At 47.9% G+C, this 23,973-nt stretch overlaps 1 protein-coding gene across 1 annotated transcript in view; it reads left to right on the top strand.

Annotated features, from left to right (window-relative positions):
- Positions 1-21,346, top strand: part of Endod1 (endonuclease domain containing 1) — a 30,144-nt gene extending 8,798 nt beyond the window's left edge. Inside the window, exon 2 of the mRNA XM_032909754.1 lies at positions 17,506-21,346. Coding sequence (XP_032765645.1) covers positions 17,506-18,711 — 1,206 coding nt within the window. The 3' untranslated portion in view covers positions 18,712-21,346. The remainder of the gene's footprint in view (positions 1-17,505) is intronic.
- The last annotated feature ends 2,627 nt before the right edge of the window (positions 21,347-23,973 follow it).

Raw genomic sequence — 23,973 nt, 5'->3', positions numbered from 1 at the left:
ATCAACGACCCATCACCTCTTGGGGCTCTAGCATTTCTATACCCTCTGAAAACTCCCCAGAATTCCAAACATCACACAGTCTCAGAACTATCCACAGCTGGCAAAAATCACACCTCTGCTAAAACGTGGGGCAAATCACAGTCATCTGCTGTGGACAATCAGGCAGTTCCACATCCCACACCCGGGATTAAATGAAAATGTATCTTTCTGTTTTTCAAAGAAACTAAAACTTCAAAGTTGTCACTGTAATTAGCCATCTAAAGAGATCTCATGTGGTTCACTGCAGCAAAAACACAGACACAAAGAAACCTTGAAAGGTGTTCTCCATGCTCACCATCTTGGCATGGTGACACCAAGGTGTTCACGTGCACCAAAACTCCTCAAAATTGGGCATATTATGTTTGCTTCTTGATGTATCAGCCAGCCATACCTCAGTAATTAACTCCCTCTCTCTCTCTCTCAATCTCTCAATCTCTCTCTCAATCTCTCTCTCTCAATCTTTCTCTCAATCTCTCTCTTAATCTCTTACTCTCTCTCTCAATCTCTCTCTCAACCTCTCTCTCTCAATCTCTCTCTCTCACCCTCTCTCTCTCAATCTCTCTCTCTCTCTCTCTCTCTCTCTCTCTCTCTCTGTGTGTGTGTGTGTGTGTGTGTGTGTGTGTGTGTGTTTGGTTTGGGCTTTTTGAACATTCCAAATGTGAGACACTTTCAAGGTTTCAGTGAACATTTCTGTACCATCTCTTCATCCCTATGCTAAGGGATGTCTAGCTTTTCAGGGAAGTAAAGCTACGTCAGCCTAGCGAATTCTGAAACTTAGTCAGTAATGGAATGAGCTCACCTCAAGGACCAGAAGAGGTGATACAGACAGAACTACCTTACAGCATGGAAGAAAGAAAGGAGGTCAAGCCACTTACAAGACAGTACTAATGGGCAGTTCAGCTTGAGAGATGAAGGGAATAGGTTGTGGCCAAAAGTTTCACCGGGCTGCTTGACAAGGTGGCTTCTATGTGATAAGGTGGGGAAACCTGAAGCTTGGTGACTGTCCTCAGCCAAGAGCATGGCTTTCAATGTTTCCTTCTTCTGTACAAACATTGTGGCTTTGTGTGTGGTGGGCTCCTGACTCATGCCTTTGTCTAGGAACTGAGGATCTGTTGTCTGTAGGGCTCTGGTCCTGTGGTTTGGTCTGGGCTTTATGATAAGGTGGGTGCTTTAGCAGGCAAGAGAGCACAAGGAAGGGGAGAGGGGGCACTCATGTTTAACAGGCCAAGTTAACCGTGCCTACAGCGTCAGCCTTCAGTATGGTTTTAGTTGTCCAACAGATGCCTTTAATGGCTGCTTTAGCAAAGCAGGCGTCAGGCCCATGTGAAGTAACCCAGACGACCCTATTCCTTATTCTGTGTCACTGTGAACACATACTGGGCAGGAACAGCTTAGGGCAGGAGGGGTTTGCTTTGCCTCATGACTTCAAGAGACTTCAGTGCAGTGTCATGGGAAAGACATAGGGGTTCTATTATTTGTGTCTGGGGCATCAGGCTAAGGACATGTGACCATGTAGTCAGGGACCAAGAAGCCCAGAGTGGCTAGGTGCAGAAATGGAACTTCGGAGCCTAGCCCCTAGGGAGCTTCTTCTACCATAAAGGCCTGCCTCTTTTCGAAGGAGAATTCAAAAATACTGCTGTCCCCTGGGGGAAAGCACTCAGAACATGAGCTGTGGGGACACCTCCAGTGCAAACCAAACCAAGGCTAGTGATTAGTCTTTTTGCTCTGTTAGCTAAGACCAAGCAAGGAAACAGGAGTTATTTGGGTTTTTTTTTTTTAAATTATTTCCCCTTGTCTTTCTTATTTTGGGGAGCCTGAGTTTTAGCTTAGTTTCCTCAGAAGGGGCTTCTTCTGGTCAGTAAAGCCTCTGCTTTGTGGCCTAATCTAGAGTTTAAGATGGAGATGTTGAATGCATGCTTTTAACAGGTGGCAGATTAAGGGTCAGGGGTCTGTTTGTGTCTTGTCCCCTTGTGGTGGTCTCCTCCTATGTCAGAGTTGAGTTGGCTTCAACTCAGGCCGTTCCCACCTCTGCCAAACTGCAGAAATCCCTTCAGGACTGTAGGAAGCATGCCGACAGCTTTCACCTTTTCAAGAGCCCATCTCGATCCTCAATCCACACTTCAGCTTGGCCAATATGCTGTCCTGTGGGATACTGAGAGAGCAGTGGGGGCTCCAGGAACCCTGTGGTTCATTACTTTAACATTCTTAATAAAGGAAAGGAATAGAGCCAAATCCAATTGTCGATTGAGTGGACCAGCATGCATGACTGAACAGGATCCTCTAAGGAAGTGGCCCCCATCTGTTTCATTTTTGTTGCCCTGAAAAGAAGCAGTTTAGGGAAGAGTTTAGTTTGTGTTCATAATTCCAGGTCACAGTCTATCATCGTGTGGAAATCAAGGCAGAAACTTCAGCTAGTCATAGCAATATCCATAGTCAAGAGCAGAGAGACACGGATACATTCATGCTTGCTCACTTGGTTGAGCTCTATTTCTCCACTTTTTATACAGTTCTGAACCCCCTGCCTAAGGAATAGTGCAACCTATAGTGGGCTTCGTCTTTCCACATTAACTTAGGACACTCTTCCACAGATATCCACAGTTTAACCCAGTGTAGACAATTCCCCACTGAGACTCTCTTCCAAGGTGACTCTTTAAAACTAACCAATGCAGCCACCATGTGTGTTCCTGAAAGACTGAACATCCACTCTTGTACTCATGCCTTGTTCTCATTCTTGGGTCTCTCTGTTGAATCTGCTGTTATGGAAACAGCACCAGACATACCTATTTAAACGATGAGGCCAGTGGCCTTTCTTTCCGCACCTGAGTTGCACTAACTTCACTCCTGTGATCTTTGCCATCTCGGTTCTGAGATTGGTACACCTAGCTTTTGAAAGCCGCAACTCAGCTTCCTGAAGGTTAAAGTCAGTCCGTCTCTCCTGGCCCCACTGGTCCTTCTCTGTCCTATCTTGGAGAACATTCTCCTCATTCCTTCAGGGACACAGTTCCTTATCACAGCCCACAGAGTTGTCCTGCCTGCCACTGCCCTCCTCCCACCTTATCTGGGCTCACATGCCCTGCCATGCTTTCAGCGCTGGAGGCCAGGGCTTCATTCTGGTTGTTCCTTCCATGTCCTTCCTGTGTCCCATCACATGGCTTTGGTAAACTCTTCGATCTCTATATTGCTTTTGGCTCTCTATAATATTCCCAGTTAAGTCAAGTGTGCGTATGTCTTAGTTAAGGTTTCTATCGCTGCGTTAAGACGTCATGCCCATGGAAGCAGCTCATAAAAGAAGAGTTTAATTGGGCTTATGATTCTGGAGAGCTAGAGTCCATGATGACGGAGTGAAGGCGCAGTGACAGAGGGCTGGAGCAGCAGCTGAGAGCTCACGTCTTGATCCACAAGAAGAGACAGAGAGAGGGCGCATTGGGAATGGCATGAGAATTTTGAAACTTCAGGAACCCAACTGTCACACTCCTCCAACGAGATCATATCTCCTAATCCTTCCCAAACAGTTCCACCAACTGGGGACCAAGCATTCAAACATATGTACCTATAGGGGCCATCCTCATTCAAACCACCACATCAAAATACTCTCTAAGGTCACCCTTACACTTGCCTTTACCAGCACGCTACGACCACACAGCTATTTCTGTGACTGAGTACCACATGACTTGACTTTTGGTCCTACTGAGACAGGCCAGGGCTGTGGTAGCTCCTCCTGGGACATCACTGCCTACCTCTGGGGGTAGCAGCCTTTTCCTGTAATGGGCCAAGTGAGAAATGGGTTAGGAGGTATAGGTCAGATGTCTCTGTTGCAATTATTCAACTATTATTATTTTAACAAAACAGCCACAGGCAACATAGGAATACTCTATTTATGAAAACGTGTAATTAGATTGACTCACGGGATGTGAGTTTCTAGCCCCTAATCTAGTTCAGTACCAACACTCAGTATATTTGTGAATGACTGACATCAGCAAGTGTCGGCCAGTGCTGAGCACTTGGTGCCTGAGATTCGAGTAGCGTCAGTGCTGTTTGAAAGCTGAGCTGCTCTAACTCCTGCATGGCCCAGCAGCCAAAGGCAGGTCTGAGAAATTTTCAGCTAAGCCTTTTGCCGATGGTGACCTCTGTAATTATTATTTGTACTATTTAGATCTTTCAATGTATACGAAAGTAACATATGCTCATGATCAAATTTTGAGATTTTCAAGGCATATAACACACAGATCTCTGGTCTTCATAGATTGCGTATGTGTCTTAGTCAGGGTTCCTTTTCCTGCACAAACATCATGACCAGGAAACAAGTTGGGGAGGAAAGGGTTTATTCAGCTTACACTTCCACATTGCTGTTCATCACTAAAGGAAGCCAGGGCTGGAACCCAAGCAGGTCAGGAAGCAGGAGCTGCTGCAGAGGCCATGGAGGGATGTTTCTTACTGGCTTGCTTCCCCTGGCTTGCTCAGCTTGCTCTCTTATAGAACCCAAGACCACTAGCCCAGGGACGGTACCACCCACAATGGGCTGGGTCCTCTCACCTTGACCAGTAGTTGAGAAAATGCCTTACAGCTGGGTCTCATGAAGGCATTTCCACAACCGAGGCTCCTTTTCTGTGATAACTCCAGCTTGTGTCAAGTTGACACACAAAACTAGCCAGTACGATGTGTGTATGCAACAGTTCAGAAATTTCCATTACACTTAGAGATGTGTGCGCCATTCCATACTCCTCACCTTAGTGACCAAGGCTCTATGATGCCTCAATGAAGATGTCTCTCAAGCAATCATTGCACCCTCAGGAAGAGGATATATGGGCCCTTTCAGTGCGTGAACTTGTAGATAAGCAGAAACAATTCACTACACATCCTAACTTAGACATAGAAGAGCTGAGGGGCTTCAAACGCAGTCTACTCTATCCTGCCTTTCTTTAGAAAAGTATATGACTCACAGATGGCTACAGACAGTGCTGCCCTCCTCCCCTTTGCTCTCTCTGCAAAGAGAACTATGTCTTTTCATCGTATAGAATGGGAGACAGCCAGGAGTCACCATTGCTCAGAGACCTGTAGTCTGTAAGGTAGATGTCCGTATTTCTTCCTCATTCTATCTCATCTCCTTTTCCTTTACCTCAGGGTGAGCATGGAAGTGAGAACTCAGTGCATGTTAGGCGAGGTCGTGCTGGCGTTGGCTCTCCATTACAGCGATGATCTGGTGTGGAGATGCCTGACACTGGTCCCTCAGGGGGAGTCCTACGCCCATGTGGTTTGCTGATCTGGCTTTTTGCTGCTTTTCCTGAGATGCTCTTCTCATCTCCCAGCTGCAGGGACCAAGGCCACTTGTCTCTGCACTTGTTTTCCCAGTTTTAATCCAGGCATCAGGAAGTTTGCATTGTCCACAAGGCCCCTGCTTTAACCATACCAGGCTCACTGGATTCTCTAATAACAGGATCCCGATATTTGGCCTCACTGACGCAAGAGTTGTAGACTCATCTACTTTTAATCAGATGCATGGGTACATGGGGGTTGGGGGGTGGGTATGACATGAGAACACACTAGACATAGGAGAGGAGATAAACTACTCAGGTCTCAAAGGAACCAGACTGGGAAATTTCAGGAAACCAGATGACTGCAATACTTAAAGCCACCCGCTGCGCACCCCATATTAAAAATATTTATGTTTGTGTTAATATCTGGTGGGTACAGGTGTGCACATGTTATGGTGTGCAGGACAGAAACAGCATGCCTGTGGTACTCAGAGGAGCTCTGGGGGCAACAGTTCTCTTCTTCTGGGTACCACGGATTGAACACAGGAATCTGCATTCTAACAAGGACTGATGTGTTTATATATGAACCGAATTGGGAGAACTAGTGATTCAAGATGTCAGGAATGGGGATCTTAACTTTAGCTGACGCTCTGAATTCAGTGCCCTATGTAACTGTCAAAAGTAGCTGCTCTGGAAAAGCAAGCCGTTTCCAGTGCAGAAGAGACTCTGTGTCATAGGGAAGGAACCCAAGACAACTGGGTTTGTAACCTGAGAGGGTTCTGCAAGCTGGAAAGGCCTGAGAAGAACCAGGCTCTAAGTTCCCAGGGGATTGAATGGGGACCTCAGCGAGAGCAGGGGCAGCCAGAGCAGTCCCCAGAGAGCTGGCTTGCCCTGTGCAGGCCTCCCCTTGGGGCTTGCTTTCCAACACTGACTGCCAGCTTGGAATTGGTGTGTTCTATTTTAATTTCTTTTTCAAGAAGAAAGTCTGAAGTGGAAGGGGCTTCTCTTTTTCCCAGCGTTCTGAGTCACTTGATGAGAAGCTGGTCTGAGCATCCTTGCAGGTTATGTAGCACTTAACTCATGGGTGTGCCCAGCCTGGCTGGCTGCTAGGAGCCAGAACAGGAAGGTGTGTGTGTGGCCCGGGAGCCCAGAGGAAGGTGATTCACCAGGAAGAAGGCCAGCAGGCCCTCTGCCGTACCAGACACTCAGCACAGGAAATGGAAACCTCTTGATTTCTGGGCCTAAAAAAAAGCAGAAGGAGGAACGTTAGCGTCTATCTAAATCCTCTGCAGCCGCTTCTGTTCTCAAGGGATTTGATATTACGGGAGCCTAGTAGGGAGTTAGGCGGGCTTCTTGCTGAATGGGCGGGTCAGTATTTTTTTTTTCCTGTCTGTCCCTCCTCCAGCCAGGGTTGCAAGGCTGCTGTTTGAGGCTCCCTAGCTCTCTGTTGCTGCTGCTGCTGCTGCTGCTGCTGCTGCTGCTGCTGCTGCTGCTGCTGTTGTTGTTGTTATTGTTGTAAGGCCGTTCCTTATTGTCCTTGGTGAGATGTTTGGATGAAAGCCTCCTGGCCCCACAGACAGTTAAATCCAGAGTGTGCTCACAGGGAGCTTTTCTGCTCTAGACAGCTCTGGTAAGATCATCTATCTGATTGATGGTCTAGTTCAAGGTTCTTGCCCTTCCTGGTAAGGAGGGACTTCCTCCACCAACAGTGTGTGTTGTATGTATGTGTTGTGTGTGCGTGTGTGTGTTGTGTACATGTAAGTGTGTGTGTGTGTTGTGTGCGTGTGTGTGTTGTGTGTGTCTGTGTGCTATGTGTATGTCTGTGTGTGTTGTGTGTGTCTGTGTATGTGTTGTGTGTGCGTGTGTGTTGTGTACACGTAAGTGTGTGTGTGTGTTGTGTGTCTGTGTGCTATGTGTATGTCTGTGTGTATTGTGTGTGTGTCTGTGTATGTGTTGTGTGTGTGTATCGTGTGTGTATCGTGTGTGTCTGTGTTGTGTGTGTCTGTGTGTGTGTGCGAGTGTGCATTCAAGCTCACTGCTTGCTAAGTTCACTTGCTTCTCATCATCGTAGCTCAGTAGAACACACACCATTCAGCCTGTTCTATTATCTAAGACTTGTTAAAAAAATAAAACAAAGCCATAGGAAGGCTCTGTCCCCAGTTACACTGGTGCTCACTGGGCCGGCTCCCCTGTGAGTGAGTGCTTATCTGGTTGTGTCTTAAAATTCTCCAGGGGAAGGAAACTCCACCCACCCAAGTTTAAAGTCACTTTGATGACTCTTCATCAGCACTACCTTTTCCTAGTGGAAATCTGGTAGGCAGCAAGAGAAAGGGCAACCCCTTCTCTTTCCAGTCTCTTGTGTAAGTTGTGATGAATCCCACGTGCATCCTGTGGGTAGGCTGTCGTGCCAGGTGTGGAGCAGACACAGCTGAACTCTAGCCTGACCCTTCAGGTCAGCAGGTCAAACAGATGGGTAATGCCCTTTCAGTGCAGTGACTGACGGAAACGTAAAATCCACAGCTCTCATTCTCTCTCTCTCTCTCTCTCTCTCTCTCTCTCTCTCTCTCTCTCTCTCTCTCTCTCTCTATCCCTCTCTCCTCTCCCTCTCTCTCCCTCTCCCTCTCCCTCTCTCTTCCTCTTCCTCCTCTTCCTCCTCCTCCTCCTCCTCCCCCTCCTCCTCCACCTTCTCCTCCTCCTCCTTTTCCTCCTCCTGTTTGTTTTTTGGGACAAGGTTTTTCTATGTAGCTTTGGTTGTCCTTGAGCTTTCTCTGTAGACCAGGCTGGCTTTGAACTCAGAGATCTGTCTGCCTCTGCCCCCCTAATGCTGGAAATAAAAGGCATCTGCCACTCTGCCTGGCTTACAGCCCTTATCTTAGACAGAGTCCGATATAGTTTATTCTGGAGCCATTTTGAGTGACCATGGCCTGGAAACACATTTAGGTTACTCAAATTTTCATATTCCAATATGGAAGCAGTCTCACAAGGTTTTATAGTTAACATACATAGCTGGGTGTGCCAGAGAGGCAGATACATGGAGGTGGAGGAAGCTTTTCTACGGATTCAGGATGTAGCTGATGACACATTTAGCTCTTTGATTGGTGGAATTAAGTTTATAGCTTCTGAGAGGCTTTTGTTTGTTATTATGAGATGTTAGTTCAGATACAGAATTGGGAAAGAATGGCTGTTCCAGAAGGCTAAAACTAACCCAAGATAAAAGTAATTGGCCTTTGAACCCACACAATTCCAATCTTTCTACAGTACTCAAATTCCAGTTTGTCTGTCAATTGTAGCTTCTTCTCCATTCACAGTAGTCATCTTGCTAAAACTAATCAGTCTCCCCAGGCTCCGCCTCCCAGCCTGCGCAGTCTTCCCCAGGCTCCGCCTCCCTGTCGGCTCAGCTTCCCCAGGCTCCGCCTCCCTGTCTGCTCAGCTTCCCCAGGCTCCGCCTTCACATCCTCCAGCGGCCCAGGCTCCGCCTCCATGTCTGCCAGCCTCCCACCAGCATGCTTGGCTTGACCCTTCCACCTGGGACTTGCATAGCCTTTCTTTCCCCTTTGCTGGTTCTCCAGTGCATTGACCCAAGAAGCTGACCTGAGTTCTTCCTGAGCTCTGCCCTGGATGTTGTGATGTCAGTGCTAACTACCACAAGCCCCAGGAACCATCCACAGCAGCCTCATCCTCCCTCCTCTCAGGAGAGCCTTCCATCACACTGGCTGACACTTCCCAAATGCTTCTGACACCCACTTTGCCTCAGTCCCATATGATCTCCTGCTACCCTGAGCCTACTATACAGGCAGCCTCTTCATTATGGTGTAGGCAGTCAAAGGTTAAGAGAGTAGACCAAACCTCCAGTCTGGAGAAACAACCCAGGGCCAACTCTCAGCTTCCCTCTCTGACTTTCTTCTTGGCTTTCAAATATGCTGGTGTACATGTATGTGCATGACCCTGTGTATGGGGCATAGGAATGAGCACATACATATGTGTGTGTGCACTATGTATGTATACATGAGTAGGTAGTGTCCATGCTTTCTGAGGCAGGTCTTAACTACACTAAAAGCTGTCACCTTTCTCCTTCCAGCCCTCTGTCCAACCTCCTATTCACATGGGGACAAACCCGCAGTGCTGAGTTTAGATGAGGGACTCACTGACTCACTACATGCAGAGCTCTTAAAATAGGCCTAGAGTAATAGTCTTATTATTATTAGAATAATAGTCTTATAGGTCAGTCAGTCGTGGCTGTCACTATTATTCCATCCCAGTATTCCTTCTACAGTAGGTCAAATGTGACACAGCGCCAATCAGTGTTGTTTAATGGGCAAATATTGTCATAATCTTTTTAAAGTAGCAATCCTTCACTTTTCTAACGTGAATATAATCACAAATTTGGCATGCTATTTAATTCTGAAACAAACACAAAAGATATGCCACGGGTTGAAAAACCATGGGTTTAAGTATCTGTTAAGGAAACACATAAGCTTCTTGAGAGACACTCTTTTCTCTTGGTACTAAGTTTGAAAAGGAATTTATTATAAGGTTATTTGTGAGGCTGGAGACTAGTAAAATGGAGACAACTTCTAAAGCCTATTTAACATGTTGATCTTAGGGAAAAACATTCCATTAAATACAGGCACTGCATCAAATTACATCAGCGGTCCAGAGGGACGGGGTCAGCTGGGAGGCAGATTGGCCAGCGAGGTTCTGTGTGTTCTCTCTACAGAGATGCCCCTGGGAACCAGCAAATCCAGGGCTGCCGGGGTGGGTGTAACCTGGAGACTATACTAACCTGAAATTGCTTCTTCTGTCATAGGTATCATGTTGTCTTCAGGGACCTGCGTTGTCGTTAATTTACTGCAGTTGCAGTAAGCAGATCATTAAATGCGTCTCTAGGGCGTGGAAAATACATCTGCCCTTCAGGTGACAGCAGGCCAGAGAGTATATTAATGTTTGAGTCACCCGCTCTTAACCATTTTTCATTTTCAATAAGAACCCTGTATTCCAAAAGCTGCCCCATGTGACTTGGTGACGGTCTTGGAGTCCCCAAACCCCTGTGTTGGTGATGGTGACCTTTTTGGCCTTGGTTATCACTTGACCTGGGCCTACAGTCAGCTAAGAGAAGCCTTACTTGAGGGACTGCCTACACAGGTTGGCTTTGGGGGGTTGTCTTGATTGATATAGGAGGGCCAGGCCCACTGTGGGCAGCCCCATTCCTAGGCTACCTATGGAAACCAGCTGAGCCAACCAGAGCTCAAACTAGCAAATGGCCGTCCTCCCTTGCTTCTGCCTCAGGTTCCTGCCTTAAATTTCTGCCCTGGCTTTCATCCATGACAGTCTGTGATTTGGCAGTGTTAGGTGAAATAAGCCTTTTCTTCCCCTAAGTTACTTTAGACCATGGTGTTTGTGACGGCCACAGAAAGCAAATTAGAACAGGTGGGGTTCCTGTAAACCTCTCGGCACCTTCACTGCAGGGGCTGAAACATACGCATTCCAGCCTCCCAAGGAACTAAAACTCCTGGGAGATTTAAGCCAAGCGAGTAGAAAGTTCTTTTCATCCTTTAATGACAGGGTCTCTCTATGCAACTCTTGCCATCCAGGAACTCATTGTGTAGACCACACTACCCTTGAACTCAGAGACCTATGGGCATCTGCCTCCCTGTGCTAGGCGTGCACCCAGTCACCTGGCTCACACACATTTGGGGATGATCCGTGTCCAGCAAATCAGAAAGGGTCAAAGGTCTGTGGCAGAGATGCTGTTTAGACCCAAGCACTGGTCAAGGGCCATAGCATGGGAGTTCTCTGACTGTCACTACATATGTGTAATCTAAAAATGTTAAATTCATATTTGAGCAAAAAGGGAATGAAATTCTTAGGTATGGAAACTACTTTAAGAAACAGTGAAAAGGATCTATAGGGAGCCTGCGGGACCACAGGGACTGGGCATTGACAAGCCCAGGGACAGGACATAAAGGCCACCTTCCTGCCTGTGGCATGAAAGCACAACAGGGCTCACTGGGGGCAGCCGGGAAGTCCAGCAAGACGCCCAGGCTTGCAGGGCCAGGCTGTGAGGAATTGCCTAGGCCCCTGTGGAGATGCTTAGAACTAGCCCTCGTCCTCCTCAGCTCTGTCCTCCCTTCTCCATGAGAAGCCCTGAACTGAGGAAACCATTGTGAAGCTAGTCCAGAGTCACAGACGTGTGTAGGGTCCTGGCTAAGGCAACTAGTGTTGGTTCCACTGCTCGCCACACAGCCCACTGGGCCCTAGAAGGACCCCATTCCCCAGCGGACCCTGCAGGGCTTGGGCAGACATACCCACCACCCGAAAGCCAATTAGCAGAAGCCAGCTGCAGAGAGGGCACAGTGTAAAGTGCCCAGCCTATAAGATGAGGACCCCCATTCCACCCCCACACACGTACGATTAATAAGGAGATAAATGAACCAAAGCAATCGGAAGAAGCAGACCATCTTTAGGGGAACTTTTAAATAAGTGTGTTCAAACTCCCATGAGGTAAAAAGGCATTAGAAGGTAGGGGCGAAATAAATTCTAGGAAGAATGTCTCACTGTAATGGAACATCTAGTTCTGTCCGTGTCAGGGGGAGAGAGTAAGGTGTAAAATGCGGAAAAGAGACCAGGCCAGGAAGGAAGGGATCTGGACAGCCATGAAGACCTCCAAGCCTTTGAAAGAACAGGCTCTTTGCCGTTTTGTGATGGTTTTTGCCCCCTGTCCTCTTGCCGACAGTTTAATACTGGATTAGATAGATCTCGGGAGATTTCTCTAGTTCTTTTCTGACTTGTAGATCCCCACTAATTTGAATGTACTAGTGTATTGTTCTGAAGTCATGGTCAGACAAATCAGGCCCACAATGGTGAGCACTTACCTGGCCCCTGCAGGAGGGAAAGGCAGTGTTCAGCTGTCTTCCATCGCCGACTGCTGGTAGGACAGAGGTGGGCACTGGCCTCACGGACAGCCCTTTTATAGCCGTAATTATGTATAGCCTGTCGTAATGGGGATTGGTATGAAAAGGGAGTACACTGGATTTGTGTAACTGTTATGGACTTTCTATGCCTGCCCCAGCCCTGAATAAAGACTCTGAGGCTTGTATTTATTAATTTATTATAGCTTCAGGCCTAGCTTACTCTCGTTCCCAACTAGCTCTTATGACTTAAATCAGCACACACATATTAATCTATGTTCTACTTCATGGGTTATTACTTCCCTCTCGCTTTCACCCCAGCCAGCTTCCTCTTCCACATCTGGCTAGTGAAATCTTCCACATGGGACTCTTTCCCAGAGTTTCCGTCTCTGCTGAAATCCAGTCTTTTCTCTTCTCCTCTTCTATAGGCTACCCACTTTTTATTGAGCCAATCAGAAAGTGAGAGAGGGCGTGCATGATGCAGTCTGCACTCAACTCTGTGCATGCACAGAAGTTAGCATAATACAAACTATATAATACAGTGACACTCTTGACCCAGAGCACAAAAAGATCACCGGGACAGACTTGTCGCTTCAATTTTTAAGTAGGAAAGTATGAGTCTTAGCTGCTTTTCTCATCACTGAATGCAAATGACAGGCAGATCTATTTTAGTTGTGGCTTGAAGGTACAGTTCATCATGTTGGAGAAAGTGAGGCACATGCTGTGGTGTGGCAATTTCCTCACAACATCTGAGCCAATCAGGGTGCAGAAATGGGACAGGAGTGGAGGAGGGCTATAAAATCGCATGGTCCACCCCTAGTGACCCACTTCTTCCACTGAGGCTTTACTTCCTAAAGGTTCCATAACCTTCCCAAACAGCGAGACCGGCTGTTTGGACTGAGTGTTCAGTCACATGACCTGTGGGGACAGATCACATTCAAACCATATGGGATGACTGTTGAAATGCTGCTGAATGTTAGTGAGGTGGCAGGTGGCTAGGGAGGCCATGTATGACCTCTGTGCAAGTTCTGGTCATGAAGGACAAGCCCCGGGAACTGGAAGAAGCCGCCATATGAGTTATGTACCGTACCTTGGTGGGACAGGTCAGGCATGGCCCACGAAATCACATACACCTAGGGTCTAGTGACTCTGAAACACAGAGCACAGAGATACCTCCGTCTCTTTGGAACCATTTCTATCCCAGCAGCTCCAGGGTTTGCCACAGTTCCTAGACCTCTGTGGGTCCATTTCAACTTGCCTTGAGTGTCCATTCCTTTATCATTCCATCAAATCTGTCATTACTGGAGGAGACGTGAAGCTCTGTCCATTGGAAACAGGTCTCGGAAGGTGAGATCCTGTGACCGAGGTTACCTTGGTAACTTAGGACCCTTTCCTGTTTAACTCCACCATGCGGTGTGGGGGTGGAGGAGGCTTGTTGGCACTGATTTTGTGATTTTCGTTCAGAAAGTTTGCTTCGCATGGCTGCTCGGTGTTCTGTGTCACCTCCGCTGGTGTACAGAACAAAAAGAAACAGCTAGATGAAGTGCTGACACAGCAGCCCTCATGGCTATCCCACATGGTCTGCTCCCCACCTACCCAGGAAGCACAGATAGCAAACCTTCAGTTCAAACCCACCAAGTCAGTCCCCTCATAGTCCTGAACTCAGTGGGAAGAAGCAAGAAGCAGGAAGGGACCCCCACGTAACCAGGGAGCCTTAGATAAGCTGTGCAACCAGGATTCCTTTCTCAGGCTCTAGTATCCTTCATTGGCAAAGCCTCATGCTTCTTCCTGACATAAAGCTTTAGTCCTTGGAAGGATCAAACACACGGAACCCCAAGAAAAGCTAAACTGTCAGGCTCAGCAAAGATCCCAGAATTGTGAGGCCCAGCGAGTCCCATGTGGTCAGAACACATGCAGAGGCACCCCACTCAGTGTCCTGCGTGGAGCCCTGTGGCTGGCGGCAGCAAGGCTAGCCTGCAGTTTGCCGTGTGTCAGTCCAGCCCTAGTTTCTCCCCAGTACCAGGATGTTTATGTCCTCGGACTCTCACTCTTCCTCCTCCTCTCCCCTCTCCTTACCCTTTATCTCCTTCATCATCTAAGAACCCCGTTTCTCTGGTCATGTCTTAGGCCTGCAGTCTATCCCTCCGTGGCCCTTGGCGTTGAAGACACTTCAGTATGGTGTCTGAGCTCTGCCAACAGAGTGACCAGAAGTCATCTGCAGTCTTCCCCTGGAAGAGCTAAGCTGCCTCAGTGCAGACGAACTACTCTAGTGAATGAATACAAAGGCAGCATCTTAAAGCATTATTGATGACCCAGAGATCCTGACTCTGCTGTGTCCTCATCTCCCCCTCCAGCAGCGAAGCTACTGTTTCCTGGGGTATATCTTTCAGCTGTAAGAAAGTGGAGACAAAAGACTTGCAAAATGAATGAGCTTCTTATCTTTTTCCTACGATGGGGTTTGGGGGAGCATCTAGCCACATTGTTTCTTAGGCTAGGGAGGAGGAGTGACATGGCTAGACACATTGTTTCTTAGGCTAGGGAGGACGGAGTGACATGACATGGCTAGACACATTGTTTCTTAGGCTAGGGAGGACGGAGTGACATGGCTAGACACATTGTTTCTTAGGCTAGGGAGGGTGGGGTGACATGGCTAGACACATTGTTTCTTAGGCTAGGGAGGACGGAGTGACATGGCTAGACACATTGTTTCTTAGGCTAGGGAGGACGGAGTGACATGGCTAGACACATTGTTTCTTAGGCTAGGGAGGATGGGGTGACATGGCTAGACACATTGTTTCTTAGGCTAGGGAGGATGGGGTGACATGGCTAGACACATTGTTTCTTAGGCTAGGGAGGACGGAGTGACATGGCTAGACACATTGTTTCTTAGGCTAGACACATTGTTTCTTAGGCTAGGGAGGATGGGGTGACATGGCTAGACACATTGTTTCTTAGGCTAGGGAGGATGGAGTGACATGGCTAGACACATTGTTTCTTAGGCTAGGGAGGACGGAGTGACATGGCGGGGTCAGCCTACAGAGGGAACTGTGGGAGGCTCCAGTAGGCATCTGCTTCATGCCAGCCTGCTGGGTCCCCACCCTTACTTGCTCTGTATTTACCCTAGGAAAGGCTGCAGCAGAACCAGGCAAACTCATAGTCAGCCTGCCCTAGGCTGGTCAAAGCCCTATGACCTTGGCTTTACTGGAGGTTTGAAGGGTGGTATGGGGAGTTAGCTCCAGTATCAGGGAGTCAGTTAGCAAGAAGAGATTTGAATTGATTTGTGAGTACAGGGACCAAAAATAGAAGGAAATATCAGCAATCCAGGAATCAATCAACCAGTGTTGATCGCACAGGCGTCCTTTTAAAATGTTTTGGGTGTTTTTAAGAGGAGATAGTTTGGGGCTTTTAAGCAAATTATGATCATTTAAACTTTTTATTTATTTTATTTTGTGCGTCTTAGTGTTTGCCTGCATGCTTCTGTTTGCACCATGTGTGAGCCTGCTGCAATCAGACAGCAGAAAAAGGCATCAGATCCCCCTGGAAGTGGAGTTACAGATGGACACAAGCTAATAAGTGGGTGTTGGGAACTGAGTCTGTGCAAAAGAAGCTGGCGCTAACCACCTAGCCATCTTTCTAGCCCCAACCATTTAATTCTGGATCTTGCCTTTGCTTTTCTAAATCACACCCTCCGCAGAATTGCAAGTGGCTTTATCATTTACTTCACAGTTTAGATTTTTGTTCAAGCCCTTGTTACAAACACTGTCACTAGATCTTCTCTGGGCCTAAAAGTGAACAGAAAGCCCGCAGGCCTTAAGCTGGATCCTCCAGCAAAACTACAGTCACTGGGACCAAGGAATTTACTGTCTATTTTGGGAAAGGAAAACATAGTCTTTAACTCAGAGTTCTTATGCCTTTGGATTAGCAAAGTGACTAACATCTGTCTGTCTGTCTACCTACCTCTACCTATCATCTATCTATATCTATATGTGTGTGCACATCTATGTATGTATATATTACACTGTTGAACTACAAAAGTACCTTTATAGAAAGAAGAAAAAGATACATCTATATATGATAATTTACATGTGGCTTGTTAATTATAGTAAGCACCATGGAGAGATTAATTCAAACATCAGTTAATCTAAAAGAGAAATTTTAAAAGATTATCACAGAATCAGAGTTGGAAGGGCCCATGCTTGGTCTTTTGGGCTCAGTCTTAGCAACTGAGAAAAAGAAAGCTTAGGCCTGGAGGATGTATCAGCCAGTGAAGTGCTCTCAGAGTGAGCCTGAGGTCACAATCGCCATCCCCCAAAACCACATTAAAGAGGCCAGATGCGGTGGCTTGGTCTTGTAATGCCAGTGCAAGGAGGTACCTGAGGTTTGATGGCCAGTCAGCCTAGTTAGTGAACCCCAGGTAAGCGAGAAACTCTGTCTCAATAAACATGGTTGGCACGCTGGACGGATGGCTCTTCCAGAGGAGCCAAGTTCTGTTTCCAGTCCCATAACCGGCACATGGCCTCCTGTGAGTACAGCTCCATAACCGGCACATGGCCTCCTGTGAGTACAGCTCCATAACCGGCACATGGCCTCCTGTGAGTACAGCTCCATAACCGGCACATGGCCTCCTGTGAGTACAGCTCCATAACCGGCACATGGCCTCCTGTGAGTACAGCTCCATAACCGGCACATGGCCTCCTGTGAGTACAGCTCCAGGAGAGCTGGTGCCCTCTGTTGGCATTTGTGTGCATCTGTGCACAGTGCACAAAACTCCTCACAAATACGTAGCATGTAATTAAATTTCTGTTTAAATTTAAAACAAACAAACAAAACCAAGGCCTGAAAGAGGAACGACAAAACCAAATTTTGTTTGAGAAAAATGCCATAATGAAACTTAATTCTTTGTTAGTTAATAGGTGTTTTTAAAGGTGAGTGGCTCTCAGGTTATCCTCTGATGTCACATGCATGCATGTGCCTGTATGCACATACCTCCACATGTACCTACATGTATATACATACACAGACTAAGAGGAGTCATCATGCCTGTATGAGGTGGGGCAGGCATAGAACATGAAGCAGGGTGTATCCTATTTGAGGATACCTTCAAATACTAGCATTGATGATACTAGAATGGCGTGCGTGCGTGTGTGTGTGTGTGTGTGACACATACACACGTCTCTTGAGAACCCGAAGGGTGAGGCATGGTGGAAGGGAAGGGTAGGATGTCCCTGGAGCTTTGGCTGGTGGTTCCTGTGCTCCTCCCTCTGCTGTGAGCCCGAATGGCTCTCAACTCTGCTTTTGTCTTTCAGATCGATGACCCTGACAGCAACCTTGAGGAAGTAATTGAAGAGGCTGACGCTGTCTCCTCCGTGAACAACCTGGGAAGCAAGCAAGCCTTGAGTGCAGACTACCTTGACTCGGACTATGAAGTCGGACAGCTGTACCCATTTCCCCTTAACAGTGACCTCCAGATGTCCGCATTCCCACTCACAAATTCGGTTCCGATGACCCGGTCTTTCCGGGAACGATGGCACGTGAATCTCAACAGCCTTATGGACCGAGCCTTGATCCCACAGTGCGGCGACGGCAAAGACCTGTACCTCCTCACGGGCGCCGTTCCCTCCGACCACAAAGTTAAGGGCAAAGTGACTGTCCCTGAATTCGTCTGGCTGGCAGCCTGCTGTGCTGTCCCCGGAGGAGGCTGGGCCATGGGCTTCATCAAGCACACCCAGGACAATGATGTCATAGAAGATGTGATGGTGAGGGACCTTGAGAAGCTACTTCCGCATAAGCCTCAGCTGTTCCAGGACAACTGTGGCGAGACGGAGCAAGACACAGAGAAGATGAAGAAGATTCTGGAAGTGGTCAACCAAGTCCAAGATGAGGAGCGGTCTCTGCAGTCTCAAGAGAACATGAGTCCCCTGGCCAGCACCCGAAGCCAGAGGTCTGCCCTGCTGTCCCCAGAAGCACCACCGGAGGGAGGGGGCAGTTTTCTGGGGAAAGTCCTGGGATTCCTCGCTACCCCATTCATTAAGCTTTTCCAGTTAATTTATTACCTCATCACAGCGGTCTTAAGGAACGTAGCCCATCTTCTTTGGTTTGTTGCCAAGCAGGTGATAAACGGTGTTGCGAGTAGCCTATACGGACTGGGCGAAGCTGTCGTCTCATACCTCGTGGCCATTGGACACGAGTTGGTGAGCATCCCCTGGAAAGTGCTCAAGGTCGTGGCCAAGGTCATCAGGGCCTTTCTCCGGATCCTCTGCTGTGTGCTGAAGGCTGTCTGTCGAGCTCTGAGCATCCCTCTCCGCGTCCTTGTGGATGTAGCCACGTTCCCTGTGTATACCGTGGGGGCCATTCCCATCGTGTGCAAGGACATTGCTTTGGGCCTGGGTGGCGCCCTCTCGCTCCTCTTTGACACTGCTTTTGGCACCATGGGTGGCCTGTTTCAGATTGTTTTTAGTGTCTTCAAGCGGATTGGCTGCAGGGTTACTTTAGACAGTTCTGGGGAGTTATAGAGCTCAAAAACCTAGTAACATCCATTGTGGTGAATTTTGATTTATTTTTTTTTTTTAAAACAGCAAGTTTCTGTTCCTTGTCAGCTACTGTGTTATGTTCGCCTGGTGGGTGGGTGTTTTTCTGCAAAAAGAGTATGGCTTTAGACTTGATCTAAGAGAAATGTTCAGGATGGGTTTGATGTCCTGCTCCGGTGTACTACCTGCAAGGACACAGGTCCACGTCCATGAGTCTGGTGACGTTAGCACTGCGCTCTGACTCAGAGGGAAGAAACACCTGGCATGACCCAGGCTTATTATGAAGATTAATAATAAGGAGGATGACATTAAATGCTGTGAGAAATGGTATTTTATGCCTCCCATTGCTCTTGGAGATTTAAGGCAAACTAGATCTGAATAGCGTTGTCTAAAGTCTCTGCACCTCTATCTCTTCCACTCCCACCCGGGAATGGGCCAGCGACTGCTCTGTTGAAATCCCCTCACCTCTTCTGGGGGTAGCATCTGCTGTAGCTCAGACCTTCACCTAGGCCTCCAGGGCTTGTTTGACTTTCATTTTCTCCCAAAGTCGAATTTTGCTGGGTCCCGATAAGCATTTTATGCCAAACGGAATAAAATTTGGATCCAGCCCCAGGCGGAGCAGACCTGGTCCCTCCAGGTGTAGAGGAGGCAGCATGAAGCAGGTGTTACGTGTCCACCGGTCCTATTACATCACTGGCTGACGACATTAAAACAACGATCTGCATGTTAATCTACTAGAGCTTCCTATTTCACAGCACCTGATCCATCAAGCGAGTATTCAACACCATAAATCGGTCTGACTTTTCTCCTGAAAACAATTATTTGTTATAACTTTCTAGGTAATAGAAAAAGCGAAACATATTCTGGTCCTCTTGGGTAGACGTATATGTATGTACATATTTAAGAATTATCATCTTTTAGAACATTATTTTTATAGTGTGTTTGAGGCTAAAAAAAATCAGTGCTTCATTAATGCAAGTTAAATTTGGGAGCTTATTTCCAGTTTTGATCAATCCCTTGCTACTTTAAATTTTGCACTAGAAATTGTAACAAAAGGAGCCAAACTTGCTTTGTGGGAACCAAACATTCCCACAGAGAGAATGAATTGTCTAGTTTTTTTTTTCTCTTAGCGTTTCAAGGAGAAAAGGGCCAAGTGTGCACTTAACTTGGGGGGCATGGCCCATGGCTGTCTGGAAATTAGTTGTAAAGACTTGGAGTCTAGAAAGGAAACACAGAGGGGGCCATACCTCAGCTGTTCCCAGGGAGCTGGCACAGGAGAATGTGAATGTAGCCAGAATTAAACTTTGCAGAAGAAGCTCTGACTAGCACCAGAGGGGACCAGCAGCCTGTAAGCTTCCATGCAGCCGTGACTAGGAATCTGGACAGCAGACTGGCCCGTGCTCAGGTAGATACACACGGTTTATCAAGACGCACAGCAGTATTTGCCATGAGTTTTCTATGTCAATGGGAAGGTGAGGGCTTACCTTGGCACTGGCGAGTCCAAACGGGCATCCTCAGAAGTTTCCAGAGGCCAAACCCTCATTTGTTTAGGACCCAGAGTCACAAGGCCTTGTTTGTATTTGACCTTGTTTGCAGGGCTGGCTGGAAGGAGGTCATGGTGGGCCACAACACCCTATCACACAGGGGTGGGCCTCCCTGCTGTAAGTAGGATTTGATCACCTATCAAAGACTCCAGGCTCTGTCTCATCAACTGGGCATAGCATGGTTAACAAAAGGCCAGGTATTCACAGAAGACATTGTGCTGACTGCGTCTCAATGAAGCCCCCTTTCCCTTTCAGTGAATATTTGCATTCTGAGAGGCCCTAGGAGGACACCCATAGTGCCCAATCCCTTATAAGGAACCACTTGGAAATACCCACCCCCACCCCCCTCTCCCCCTCCCCCCTGCTGCCATATTCCAATGTCTGGTTATTTATTTTTCTGTGGCTTTTTTTAGAATATGGGACATAATAATAAAACAAAAATATATCCTTCAGGTTGGAGGCCGAGACCCTTCATTCTGGAGTTTCTTGTCGGCAGGTTTCTGGTTTACTGGAACTAGCCGTATTTATTTTTAAAGTCCTACCAGATCTCTGGGCTGATGGCCTATTCCCAGAAGGCTACTTAGACCTCTGACGTGGGGGTTTAGGAAGCTGAACCCTGTCTTTAGCTTGGAGATTTTGCTGTGGCTTCATTCTGTTCTCAGGCCCTTGGGGAAGTTGGCCAACTCTGTCATTCATGGAGCTGTTTTCCTAGCCTGTGTCAGCCATTTTCTCAGGCACATCCCCCTCCCTTAGTGCCTTCCCTCCTAATGCAAACTAGGGAACGAAAGGAACCCAAAGGAAGCATCCTCTGTTCTTCATACATCCATCTGTCCGGCAGATGTGTGTCAAGCTTGCAGAGGTGGAAAATCCTCCATCTATAAGGAGTCCCCAGTATGATGGGGAAAACGTACGATACCATCCCTGCTGTGGTGTATCATGGCAAGCAGCACACTGAGGATATACGATCAGGAAGACGAAGGACACCTTTACAGAGGCCGAGGCAAACCATGTTGACCATAACTGTGTACAGTGCTGTGTACCTTGCAGATGCTCAATAAAGCCCTGCTGACAGCTCACTGCTTCTGAGAGATGTGTGGAGAGGCGCCTGAGCGCTTGGACTGAGGTTTGGGGCTGTCTGCGACTTTCCCGTTTCCTTCCTTTTCCTTTGTGAGGCTGGAGAGTAAACCTAGCTAATGTTAGGAGAGGCCGCTCCTACTGAGTTACGTACTGTGCTCATTTCTTCTCTCTATGTTTGTGGGTGTGTATGCACGGAGGCCAGAGGTTGAGCCAGCTGTCTTCCTCTGTTGAACTCCACCTTGTTTTTCTGAGACAGGGTCTCTCACTGAACCTGGAGTCCACCAGCTGATTAGTGTTGCCAATGAGCTGTGGGGATCTGCTTGTCTTCCCTAGTTCTGACATTACAGGTGTGTGTGTGTGTGTGGGTGCGTGCATGTGTGTGTGTGTGTGTGTGTGTGTGTGTGTGTGTGTGTGTGTGTGTGTGTTTTGACACTGAGGTGTGCTGGAGGGTTGCTGGGGATTTGAACTCAGGTCCTCAAGCTTATGCAGCAAGCCCTTACCCACTACACCATCTCCCCAGCTCATTTGTTTTCCTCTTGATTCAATGCAATTTCCAATTTGCCATTGTTTATTAAACTTTCTCGAGTTGTGTGTGAGAAATCAGAAGCTTTGATCAGTGAGCAGAGCTTAGAGCTACCACTCATACTCTTCATAAATATGAACAAAGGCTTGTTCGCCTCCCAGAATCTGAATCGCATAGAAGATTATAGAACTGCATCTGTTTCTTCATCATCAGGAAACTCACGCGGTTCAGAAAAGGCAGCCTGTGGAGGGCGTGGTGATCCTCCGTGGCCTGCCTGGTTCCCCAAAACCATCATTTCATCTCTAAAGGGCACAGCACAAACCAGCAACACGCTCGTGACAACTGTGTCAGTTCAGGGTTTCAGTGTGGGACGCTCCCCTGCAGGTGAGGACGGAGGTCGCTCCTGGAGGCCAACATCATCTGTAGTCCAGACGGCAGCCAGGCCTGGCTCAGCAGCGTATGCGCAGCTTCCTTAACTGAAAGGCAGAAAGACGTCTGACTTTGACTTTGAGTTTCTGTAAAGATCACGATGTTTCTAGATCAAAACTGAAAGGGCCCAAGTTGAAGTAGGAGTCATCATGAAATCGAAAGCAAGAGGCCGGACGCCTCTTTGGCGTCTGTGAAAGAATAGGCTGGGGTCTGTACAGGCAAATAAGAAAACAGAGATCCCGTTCGCTGCAGTGCTTAGGGAGACACAAGGCTTTCTGATCACTGACTTGGACAGGAGGTTTCCCTTCAGGCTTCTTGTCTCACGGAATCCAGAATTTTATGACAGATTTGGCTTCTCTGGACTTTTACTTAGGTGAACCATGCAGATGGTAACATCTTAGCTGCCAAAAGTGGTGGTCCTCACTGTAAATTAACAGGCCGTGTTCATCAATCTCTTGGTAGGTTGCAACAAGGCCACACCTCCTAATAGTGCTACTCACTGGGCCAAGCATATTCAAACCACCACAGTGCCTCGTGTCGGCAAGCTGGCAAACCCCGGACCAGCCTGGCCAGTTCCCAGCACCAGGCAGGAGCTCCTGGTGACTCTGCTGGCGTCCCCACAACTTATTTGCAGGTTGTGGATCCCCAGGTGTCTCCTGTTCCCTGCATCAGGAGTGAAGTGGGGTGGGGAGCATCCTGGAAGTTCTCAGATGCTCCTGGGACGTCAGAGATTGACTTTCCTTCTTTCGAGTAACCGTGTCATGTCCAGAGAGCTACCGCTGCGTTTGTTAGCAAGAAGAGGCCTCTTCAGCCACACTTACCATTTCTCTCTTCGCAGACTTGTGCAATCCGAGTTACTGGTGTAGTTAACCTGAAGGCGTTTAAGAAACTGCTCCTGCTCCTTGCTCCCAGATAATACCCCAGCTGCCTGTAGCATTACAGGAAATCGCACCACTTGACTCTTCCTGTAGATTACAAAAGCAAGCAGTGTGAGGAGAGCTAAAACAGTACGTCCAGACCGCGAATGGTCTTATGAAATCTTCCCCTGAGCTGGAAACCATTTCCCCAGACAGGAGATATTCAGTAGGTAAGAGGTGCTCTGGGATTCTTTCCTGAGAGTCGGGAGATAACTACCTTAGGCCACCACCCCACGAACCCAGAACCTTTCTGACTCAAGGAAAACCCTGGATTATGAGTGCTGGGACCGAAGTGAGAGGCCTTCTAAAAGCAGGACATTGTTCCTTAAATATGAGGAAATGAGATGAGAACATTCCAGGGTGGGAGCACCGGACAGACACAGGTTGGCAGATCTGCTGCACCCACGCCACATAGCTGGCCTTCTGAGGGGACAGGATGCCCCTTGATTTGTGATGTCTGCTGATTGCAGAGGCTTTTTGCTGCTAGTGTGATTCTCTGAAAGCAGCCTTGGGCAAGGGTGTGTCTCTGTACCCCCTCACCCCCAGCTTCTACCGATGGGGCTCTGGGAGCCGGCTCCCCGCACTGCTGTGCTGTATTCCAGTGTGAGCATAAGACGTACACACCGAGCTGTAGAGACACGGCCCAGCAGAAGGAGTTGAAAAGCTATGAGGCAAGACAGTCACTGAGATGTACACGTGTGGATCGGGGACCGGGGACAGCGGAAGTCTGCAGTTTGCTTTGAATATTTACGAATCT

Source organism: Rattus rattus, chromosome 8, assembly GCF_011064425.1.
Source record: "Rattus rattus isolate New Zealand chromosome 8, Rrattus_CSIRO_v1, whole genome shotgun sequence".
NCBI lineage: Eukaryota > Metazoa > Chordata > Mammalia > Rodentia > Muridae > Rattus > Rattus rattus.
Note: the sequence above shows the minus strand (reverse complement) of the source record. Positions and strands in the feature narration are given on the sequence as shown.